The following is a 10,730-nucleotide window of genomic DNA, read 5'->3' as shown; positions in this document are numbered from 1 at the left end:
ATAGCTTACAAAAGAAATCTTGCAAAATATTTTTACATTTTATTTTTATGTTAATTTCATTATAAAAATGAACTTCATAAATCGTGAAATTTCATTAAACAAATTATATAAATTTTGAATCAAAAACTATCATAGAAAAATTTTCATTGTTTGAATTTACATAATTTTTCCAAATATTTATTATTATTATTTTTTATTATAGTCCTTCTCTCATATATTTTTAAAATTATATAATGATTATTTTCCACAAGTATATGTTTATTCGTTTATCAGCTAATAAATTTATTAAAATTCGCTTACTATTTTTTTAATTTTACATATTATATAAATATTTAAAATGTATAGAGAGATTGAAATCAAAGTAATGAAAACAATGCAATATCCAATTTATATACATCTAGACTGATGATCTAGAGTAATTTAGGCTGTAAATAGTTTGTATGCAGACCACACATTCATTTACAATTAATCTGAAAAATTTTTACACATCTACTTACGTGATCTGCCGCAAGCATTCCACTGGATCACGTATTGTGGCCCTGTCAGACGGTTATCAGTAATCTTTCTCGTCTATCTCCGCAGAAAGATCTTCCTTAATTCACAGATCGCTCTTTCCTCAATAGTCTCACGCACTCCCGAACTGTACACTCGCAAAATTTGTGATTTCAAACACCGCGTTAACTGGCGCGAAATTCGCGTCTTCGACAAACTTCACTTTCCTTCAGTTGTACTTGGCTTTTCGCTAATGACGGAGTTAACTCGCGATTTCAAAATATCACGATGCACTCGTGCATACATCTTACTTCGACTTCTCACCAATGTCTCGTGTTGAGGGGTGGCCCGGGAACAGTCTCGAGGTAGAGTTTTCCAAGTTTTCTTCCTATGCACACGCGCGAAAATCACGAATTTACACGCGCTACGTTCGCACGCATGTGAAATGTGAAACGACTCGCTTCGAATGCGCCCTCGGCTAATCCCGTCCCTCCTCGGCTGCATCCGGTTTCGCGCCATTGGTCGAGACACTCGGCAATTTCGAAATATCATTCCAGACATTCATATATATACGTATTGTTTTCGCACTTTTCAATTGTATTCTACGGTAGATCGCCGGCTTTTCAATCAGTCTGAAATCATAATTTAATTATTATCTTATTTATGAGGAAAAAAGTTTTTTATAGATGGGGAAAATCGAAAATAACGAACGTCAACTACAGAACATTGCGCTTCGACTAACTTCGTCTACCTTCGGTTCATGCTCGATATCGCGCCACCGATTGAGTTCAAAATGTCTTGATATATGTATACTCACGTGTATATATATATATATATACACATACATAGCAAAAGAATTTCGCTGTCAAAGCAACATTATTACTGCAATATTTAATGTAACAGCGATTAAAACATTTTTTTGCTGTATATGTAATCGCTTATTACAGCAAAGTTTATCGATAGAATAAAAAATATCTTAAAATTAAAATGAGACAATAAAAAAAAAATTTAGTTGGATAAATTTGTATATAAAAAGATGAGTGTTTATGTTACTAAAGCAAAATAGTTTATTCTTAATGAACTAATATATACGTGACATCCCTGTCATATTAGCGTGTAATGATATCTTATGTGGAATCGATTTTGGGGTCTTTTTAATATTTATATCTTTTATAAAAAAAACTATACTTATCGCTTAATTGCAAAGATGTAATTCTAAAAAAAATTGTTTTCATTTCTAGGTGCAGTTTCTGCTCACAATCTGCTTTCTGGTATGCAAATATCCTCATGTGACCAGCATCATCAATGATGCCCCGATTGTGCAGACAACGAGCAAACCCGCCAAGAAAGATAACGATGAGAAGACAGAAATACAGAAGGTGACCTACGTCCCGACAAGAAAAAGGAATAATTCTAATCCCTTGTTCGAGCCTTTGGATACCCAAGCAGTCACATTGATCAATCCGAATCTCTTTGACAAAGAACAGAGAAGATTACTGCGTTCAAATAGGTCTTTCAAGAGAACCGCGTCATCGCAGGGCTCGTCGAGAAGATCGAACGAATCTATCTCCTCGAGGGAGGAGAGTGTGTCATCGAGCCCGCTGGCTCAAAAATCTGTTTGCGATTCGCCTTCGATAGATACGAAGAGCAATGAACAGTGGAAAGAAAAGAGACAAGAAGATTTTTCGGCAAATAAAATTGACGAACATTTACAAAACTTGAGGGACTTGCGATTAGACACCGATTGCAATGTTTATGATGACGCAAGTTATGTAGCGGCTGATAATCAAAGTTTGAAATCACCACATAGGCCAGAAAAGTCAAAGTGTCTTCTATTGGACGCCCTAATGAGCTACTTAAATAGCGCGGTAAACAATATACTGTTGATCTTTTGATTAACGATATAATAATTGATAATTTAATTATAGCTAACTACAAATTTGTATCATACGTAATAATTGATCGTGCTTTTGCCGTTTCTTTATTTTCAGGACAACACCGTGAGAATACGAGCGTGCGAGGGAATAATGGTCCTGGCTTCCCTAGACGATCCTTCATTCGCGCAAACGGTGGCCAGGAGCGAGCTGCCGTCGATAGTGACAATTCGCCTGGAAAACCTATTCAATGCTATCCCGGCGCACGTAGATCACTTGGATATCTACAACGTGGATGTTACGTGGGGTCTGGACTCGCCGTTGTGGACTAAAGAGAAAAAATTTCCCGGTTGTCGGCAAGTTGCCGCATTCTTCATGTGGTTCGATTACTGCGATCAATTAATCAGAGAAGCCCAAACAGAATTCGCTGAAACACTGGCGAGGACCATCAGAGTAATGTTTCTAGAGAGAATAGTAATGCCCGCTCTAGTCGATCATCATGTCGTACTTATCACAGCTCTAGTCACTAAATGTTTGAAAGAGATAACATCCTCTATATTGTGCACAGGTATGTGCAGAATAATCTAGAAACATAAATTGTAATACAAAATGGTTGTACAGTAGAGTGTGCAGGCAGTCTTAATTTTTTGAAACTTTTTTAGAAGATAGTGCAATCTACAACTATGTTTCCTAATCTGATATCGAAATTTTTGGAAATCTTGTCGATTTATCCTATCTCTGAAGTTTTAATGATTTTTCAGAGGTGAGTTATTGGTTGGTCGGGCAAGACAGGGATCCGGAAATACCAAATGTGTGGACGTCGCCAGTATTACACAGACTGATAGAGAACTGCTTCACGGATAGTAATGATCTAACAGTGGAGACATTGAAATTGTTTGAAGAGGCGATAGATAAGAGAAGCGAGCACATTCTGCATTGTCTCATGCTAGTTTATCTATCAACGCGAGCATATTATGATAACACCGCCGCGGATAGCGCCATCGCCTCATGGAGCGACGAGGAAGACGAAAGAGAGAAGGAAAAAAAGGGGTTTTTAGATCTCTCCTATGAGCAAAATCACAGTCGTACCTTAGCACCAAGTAATATCCATCGAGTTATCAACTGGTAAGAGTATAATGTATTAAAAATGACATATTAAATATTAAGAAATATAAATAACTCAAAGTCTACAGATTCGACTTTTATTTTAGTTTCCTGTCATTGATACCGCGTTACTTGCAAACAGACCCCGATGTTAACAATTACGAAAAATACATGCCAGCTTGGGAACGGCAGTACTCTTCGGTACTTTCCGATTGCGCTCTGATGGCATGGCCATTGGAGGCAGTAATGGTGGATGATTCCGCAAGTTTCGACTCGCGACCGGAAGCCGACCATTGCTCAGGTCGATTCTACATGGGACCATTCCTGAGCATGCTCTTTGATAAAGTTAGCAACATGCCAAGGCAGACATACGAAGTCAATCTAGAGGTTACAGGATTGATTTCTAGATTGGCGTTACTGCCGCATCCGTACCTGCACGAATTTTTGCTGAATCCACTGCTACCTCTAATACCTGGCACAAAGAGTCTGTTCTTGTGCTTACAGAAAATTGTCAAGCAACTTGTCAGCGAAATACCGAAAACTGCAGAGAGTAAGACAATGCTGAAAGAGACGAGGTTGAAATTGCTGAATGATTGTTCTCAAGAAGAGTAAGTTGGATTTAATTTGTAAATAGCCAATATTTTAAATATTTCCGTAATCAAAATAACTTCTATTTTGAAATTAAGTAAAAAATAAAATTTTTCTCACTGATTCCTACTTATGAGAAGCTTAGTACCTGGAAAATATTTTTTATTTCTTGCGCTATTAAAATAAATTAGTTTCTTGTACTATGCATAAACTATTTCTTCTTATTCTGATATTTATATTTCAGAGAGAAGGAAAATATTTTATATGAAAGCGCCATAGTAACAGAAGAATTTTGCAAAGATCTCGCAGCCATAGCATATGTTAAATATCATCATTCTATTTAACAAACTTTGTTGAATAGAACAATGTAACAATTAAGTAAATTATAGATGTTAATATATATTGAAGACATATAATTACTTGTATTGTATTTTAAGTAGCAAATCCTTTTTGTGATACTTTGTAAGATACACAAATCTATAATTAAGTATGATGCAAATATGTTTAATTAAACTATTATTACAAAGAGTGTGATACCCTATGATTGTTTTATTTTAACAACCTAATTAACAAATTTCTATAATATCCATATTAATCTGTTAAAATGTACAAAATATTTACTACAGAATTATTGAATTGTAACAGTGTTGTTATGTTTTTACATAATTTTTATATTTTTATAAGACATTTTTGCACAAACAGAAGAAAAATTATTGATGCATAAAGTATTTTATTTATTATAATGCAAATGTTTGTATTTTCTTATCACAAAAGCATGTATATATATATATATATATATATTTCTTGTTTAAAATGATTACACAAGAAAACATAACTAAAGAATAAGTGGATCAAGATAGAATAGCGTCTTTTTAAAATATAACACACAAGATATTTCTTTTTGTTTTACTATTAATATTTCCTTTTCTTTTTCCAAAGTATGATTCTAACCTATGTATTTCGTTTTAGTTGCAGAAAAATCAGCTGAATTAAGCAAGGACTATTCATTTATTTGCATTTTTTTAATACTCTTTTCCTCTAATTTGTTTATCTGTATTTATTTTATCCTAAACGCAGAAAGTATGACATAGTACCGTGTAAAAACAAACAAATTACTACGACAGAAACTGTTACTCGCTGTCACTTGCTGTCATTGTTATTGATCAGCTGATTCAGCATTAGAATTCTCGATGGAAAGCAATGGAAAGCTGGACGGATTTTTGTGCCAAATCTATTATCGATAACATTATCTTTCATTTAGCTGGTGACAAACATAAAAATTCTTCAATAATCAAAATAAATAGCGAAAATTTGTCCGCAAATGGAGAGCTATATTTTTTGTGTAACTTCAAAGCGTGGAAGAGTATCTCATCAACATGCGCCAAGAATTGCACAAGTATTTTGCAACACTTCGTACACATACACGGTATGACAAAAGATAATATAGGCGCAGATGTGACTGAGGAGGTAAATAAATATTTTGAATATTGATTGTTTATATGTTAAAACTAACCTTATTTAACTTTACCTAAAAATATGTTCGTTTTAGTTGCATTTTTTTATATATATCTTGTACATTTAAAATATAATACATGTATATTTTTACGTTCGAAAAATATATAGAGAAAAGAAACAAATCGCAAAGAATGCATGACTAAAACAAATAAATTTGATAGGTCTTTTTTTATTATTTTTTAATTTTTTTTATTGTTGCTTATGAAATGTTGTTGAAATTCTAAAAGTTTATTTTGTGAGTAACATTCTTACAATTACATCTAATAATCAAATACTATATCTTTGTAACTACAAAATCTGTAAATTGCAGCAGATCTTCAAACAGTTAATATTGAAGAGTAGCAACTGGCCAATAAAAATACAACAATGTATGTTGCAAAGAGAAAGGGTCTGCTTGTTCTTAAATCGAGAAGATGTCATTGTAAATAGTATAAGGATAGCTGTCAAACATGGGAGGACGTTTGGAAGGACTAAGTCGATTGGTAAAACATTTAATTTGAGGTATCAGCCTGATACACAATCGGATCTCACTTCTCACAGGCTGCGTCTAATAAAAAATATTGCTGCAAAGGCATTAAGTCTACATGGATACACATTATCCCCTGATGAAAATTGTGCTGACAAATACATGTTCACTAGCAGATCGGAAGGATTGGTTGATAAGGGATATGAGAAATACGTCTGTGGTGTTGTAAAGAATTACCAAACAAATTCGAAAGAGATATGTCTTACATGGGAGCAATATATAAAATGCAAAATGGACCAATTGGCAGAATTGAGTGAACATAAGCTTATCGAGAACGAAAGAAATAATACAAAGAAAGATTTCTTTTTGCATAACTTAGCCAATGCCATTGTCACCTTTGAATTAATGGCTGTGAAACCTAGTCGATCAGTTGTTATCGGAAATAATAATTTGCAAGACAATAAAAGCATTACAAATAATAGAGGTTATATGTCTTTAATATTAATAAATTATTGATTTTTAATAAATTAAATTTTTTAAATTAATTGTAATTAATCTTTCCAAGATTTTTACTTCTTAATCTTTTCTAAATCTTAAATTTGTTTAATTATCATGCTACACATATTTTGTATTTGAACCTCTATGATTATAAAAATAATTTAGCAATAATTACTTTGAAACAGTATAATCTTATTTTCAATTTTATTTGGTAAATATTTATGACAAACAATGAATAAGAATTCTTGTACATTATCAATTAAAAATTATGTAAATATTGTAGGTGCCTCATTTGTGTTATACAACACTGCTAGAATAGCAACAATTATAATGAAGTACAATGAAAAAGTGTCGTGTGGAAATTATCCCAGTTTGCCAAATATCGAAAATGTAGATTTCTCACAATTACATGAAGAGGTATGGAGAGAATTTCTCAACAGTTTACTCTTTACTTTTACAATTTTGCAGTACCTAATAATTTAACTTCAAAAATTTTCTCTTTGTATAATCTTAGTTTGATATTTTTATATCTTAAAGATTTTCTGTCAGCTGATTAATTTATTAATCACATCCAAACTTATTAACTTTATAAAGAAAATTTGATTTGTCTGCAGGACGAATGGGAGCTCATATATAATTTTATCTTTGGATATCCACAAATGATAAATGATTGTTTAAAATGTGAGGCGAATTTTTGTATTTATCCACAGGTATTATGCCTATTTTTATCACGATTATGTCAAAAGTTCAGTATCTACTATCGAAGAATCAGAATTCTAACGGTAAGAGAAAAAACTGAAAGTATGATGTTTATTTAGTTATTAAGCTGTATACTTTACGCTTTTTATTTTTAGATATGCCAAATTATACTTTATATTTTATGTGTTTTTCTACTTCAAATTATATTTTATAAATTGCAGGAAGGAGGTGATCATTTGATTTCCAAGATGTTTGCAAGATTGTATATGTTGTATGCATTGCAAGTTGTGCTCGAGAATGCGTTGGATATTTTGGGTATCACCCCGGTATCGCAAATGTGAGATAATATCATGAAAAAAAAGATTTAAATAATCTTTATTGAAAAATAGAAGTTTAATAAGATAAACTAATTACTTTTATAAAATGATAATAAAATATGATTTGACAATTATATTCATGGACAGATTCTTCTTTTATATCGCTATAGAAAATTTTATTTGATAATTTCTAAAGATTATTTAAAAGTTGTTATATTCCATTAAATTTTTTATATTAATATATATAATAATATTAATATTAACTTATATATATTTCTTCATTGTTTTAATATTTCCATTCTTTTTCAAGATTTGCACTTTTATTTTTCAACTGCATGTCCCCCTAAAAATATTTTTTTAAATCAGAACATTTTTATCTTTTGGCTTTCATTTTATCTTATTTTGAGATATAACTATTTTATTCAGAGAAATTTCAAAATCATGTTTTTGTTTCTCTGTTATATATTAAAATTGTCCGAGCAAAAGGTCAGTCAAAAATTATATATATAATGCAGATCGATTTATCTTAGATCAGTTATATATAATTTTGATTTCTTTTATAATTTCAAGTAAAGACATTTCAATCTTGTCTCCGATCTAAATTTACATACAAAAATAGCGAATCGGGTCCATTCGGCTTCGTTCGCCTTCGTTCAGCTGCGCTCGTTAATGCTCAGCTCTCAGCCGCTCGGCCCATCTACTGGAAGAGGACGACAGCGGCGACGCTGGGCGGCTAGCTGTTTGTTTTGTTTTCGGGCATGAGATTCACGTGACAGCCGGCGGGTGTTGGTGGCGGCACGCGACGTTTGCGGCGACGCTTGTTACGAGGACCGGGATTGGCCGCCGTAACGCGCTTGCCGCCGCGTACGACCAATCGTTGCGGCCGTAAGCGCGCGCATCGCCGTAAAGAGCGCTGCTGCCGCCGAAGAGAGCGTTTGACATCGATAAATGCGTGCGAATGCTCGCGAAGCGCGGAGGTGTCAGCTCGCTCGTCCGCTCGTTCGTTCGTACGTTCGTCCCGAATCGTTCGTGAATCGCCGTTAACGTCATCGTTCGAGTCGCCGCGCATCACGATCACCGTTCTCGCCTTCGTGGCCGCCGCTCATTCGCTCTCCACTCGCGTTCGGCATTGTTCGTTGTCCGATCAGCCCGCTCCCACCCCGCCGTCGCCGAGCGCCCCTCCGTCCCCGTGGGAAACCTGCGAGAGAGCTAGCGCTGGGCAGAACTGATCGTCCACATAACAAAGTGAACAGGCACTGTTGTCAGTCTCTCTCTCTCTCTCTCTCTTGTTCTCTCTTTTTTCTCTCTCTTTCTTTCTCTATAAATATCTTTCTATCTGACTCTCTCCTTTTCTTTCACTTATCTTCGCAAATCTTCCTTTATCATCGTAGCCTGTGCCAAATGTCATCGGGCGGATGTCAGGCGTATATATACGTATACGTACGTAAATATACGCAGGGGCGTGAATGTATGTATATTTGTAATACGTACATATATGTGACGTACATAATGTGTGTATGTATATGTACGTGCGTGTGTGTGTGTGTGCGCCAAGCAGAGAGACGTACGCACATACGGGGCGCCCTGTATGCGCGACGAGGGGATCTCAGCTGGCGCATTCTAGTGGACGTTCGGGTAGAAAGTGCTGTTGCGCGGAGGCAGGTCGCCTGCCGCCTCTCTTTGTTTGTGAGTTATCAGCTGGCGTGTTGCTTGCGCCTCGTAACAATAACGGCGTCGATCCGCGCAACAACAGCGGCACCAACGAGCTTCGACGAATCCGAATTGCAAGAATCCCTTGTTCGAAAATCGCGCGCGCGAAAGAAAGTAGTTTTATTTAAAACCGCTTTTAAAGAGTCCCCGCCGCCCCCCCCCCTTTTCTCGTTTCCTATTGCATATATTCATCGTATTCAATCGTAATGACAGATGGCTTTTCGGTTAACTTTTAAAGTGGCAGATTTTTACGTGAATAGAGATCTTAGTTTCTCGTAATATTCGACATTAAGAAGGTTAAGAGTCAATTTTTTACAACATTGTGTCACGCGAGGTAAAAATTAATTTCGGGAATTTATATCAAAGAATGTGCTACAAATAATCGACGCGACGAGAAAGCGAGACATCCGGTAATGTATACTAAACGTTATAAATGTCTTAACATTTATTTGTTTGACGTTCCTCAAATCAATGCGTGACATAAGATTTGCTGAAATTCGGACACAAGAGTACATAATTGAATAACTTGAAAAAAAGCTATTTTTCACAATAAGAAAGAATTGAAGAAAATAAACAATATATCTAAACACAACAAAATTAGATCCATAAAGTTCAAACTGTTATTTATCCGGATGAAAAAAATTTTTTTCTTGCTTTTCTCTTTTCTTGACATTTTGTTTCATATCAGGCTTTTGTGCTTTCCTTTTTTTTATTTATTTCTTTTTCTTTTCAATACAAATATGCTCTTATCTTTTTTAAATGTAACACAATATAACAAACAGAATTTTTTGTAATTAAATCTTTTAATGATTATTTCGCTCAATTTATGGTACTAAATACATTTTTTAACGATCGTTACATAGTTATTAGAGCATCTGTGTTTCGTTATGTAATGCGGATAATTGATAAATTTTCTTTTTTCTCTAGTTCTATTTATGATCGTATTACCTTTTATCACAGTATCTTTTTTTTTTTTTAGTATTCTTGAACAAAATATGTTGCGTGATTATTTTTATCTGAAATGCTTTCTTTTTCCGTTTATAATCGTTGGAATGATACGTAATTAAATATGTACTCTAATCGCACAATGGAAAAAAAAGTTTACAAAAGAATGAGACGGATACTGATACATAAATAGGATATCAGTATATAATACATATTACTTATACATTATACTCGTAGAAATTTTGTTAATTTTTAAAAGTTTTTTCCTTGTTCTTGTATTTAAATTTTAATTCATGAATTATAATCTCCAATTTTTTTTATCATTAAACCGAAGGTGTACGTATCAAATAATTTTGCTAAGAATATGTGTTTACGAAATATTCCAGTGTATTTTTTTTTAATCTTTTAGAGATATATGATAATAAAGATAAAGACAAAAATATAATTATTATATATTTATAATAATTTATGAAGTGTTGCATAATTAAACACGTTAACAAATTATTATTGAACATTAAAGAT

The 10,730-nt window shown here is 33.7% G+C and overlaps 4 protein-coding genes across 5 annotated transcripts in view; 3 read left to right on the top strand and 1 right to left on the bottom strand.

Moving 5' to 3' along the window:
* The window catches only part of LOC115240269 (BRISC complex subunit FAM175B-like), a 30,882-nt gene extending 29,968 nt beyond the window's left edge, over positions 1–914 (bottom strand). Inside the window, exon 1 of the mRNA XM_029815327.1 lies at positions 498–914. The gene's annotated coding sequence lies outside the window, so the exon portion shown is untranslated. The remainder of the gene's footprint in view (positions 1–497) is intronic.
* LOC115240215 (protein FAM160B1-like) overlaps positions 1–4,584 on the top strand; it is an 8,333-nt gene extending 3,749 nt beyond the window's left edge. The window contains exons 3-7 of the mRNA XM_029815243.1: positions 1,734–2,360; positions 2,484–2,934; positions 3,128–3,491; positions 3,578–4,078; positions 4,303–4,584. Of these exons, the coding sequence (XP_029671103.1) occupies positions 1,734–2,360; positions 2,484–2,934; positions 3,128–3,491; positions 3,578–4,078; positions 4,303–4,402 (2,043 nt within the window). The 3' untranslated portion in view covers positions 4,403–4,584. The remainder of the gene's footprint in view (positions 1–1,733; positions 2,361–2,483; positions 2,935–3,127; positions 3,492–3,577; positions 4,079–4,302) is intronic.
* Positions 4,585–4,972: 388 nt separating this feature from the next.
* On the top strand, positions 4,973–7,687 carry LOC115240277 (DALR anticodon-binding domain-containing protein 3). Of its 2 annotated transcripts, none has more exons than XM_029815347.1 (5): positions 4,973–5,525; positions 5,887–6,523; positions 6,821–6,954; positions 7,152–7,319; positions 7,458–7,687. In XM_029815347.1, the coding sequence occupies exons 1-5, from the start codon at positions 5,259–5,261 to the stop codon at positions 7,575–7,577; spliced, it is 1,326 nt and encodes a 441-aa protein (XP_029671207.1). In that variant the 5' UTR covers positions 4,973–5,258; the 3' UTR covers positions 7,578–7,687. The 2 variants fall into 2 exon arrangements, with proteins under 2 accessions (XP_029671207.1, XP_029671199.1); XM_029815339.1 differs by having other exon boundaries at positions 4,981–5,525; positions 5,884–6,523.
* Positions 7,688–8,499: 812 nt separating this feature from the next.
* LOC115240291 (max dimerization protein 4-like) overlaps positions 8,500–10,730 on the top strand; it is a 34,944-nt gene continuing 32,713 nt past the window's right edge. Inside the window, exon 1 of the mRNA XM_029815360.1 lies at positions 8,500–8,814. The gene's annotated coding sequence lies outside the window, so the exon portion shown is untranslated. The remainder of the gene's footprint in view (positions 8,815–10,730) is intronic.

The sequence above is a fragment of the Formica exsecta genome, unplaced genomic scaffold (assembly GCF_003651465.1).
Source record: "Formica exsecta isolate Colony F162 unplaced genomic scaffold, ASM365146v1 scaffold117, whole genome shotgun sequence".
Classification (NCBI taxonomy): Eukaryota; Metazoa; Arthropoda; class Insecta; order Hymenoptera; family Formicidae; genus Formica; species Formica exsecta.
This window is presented reverse-complemented; position numbering and strand designations above follow the sequence as displayed.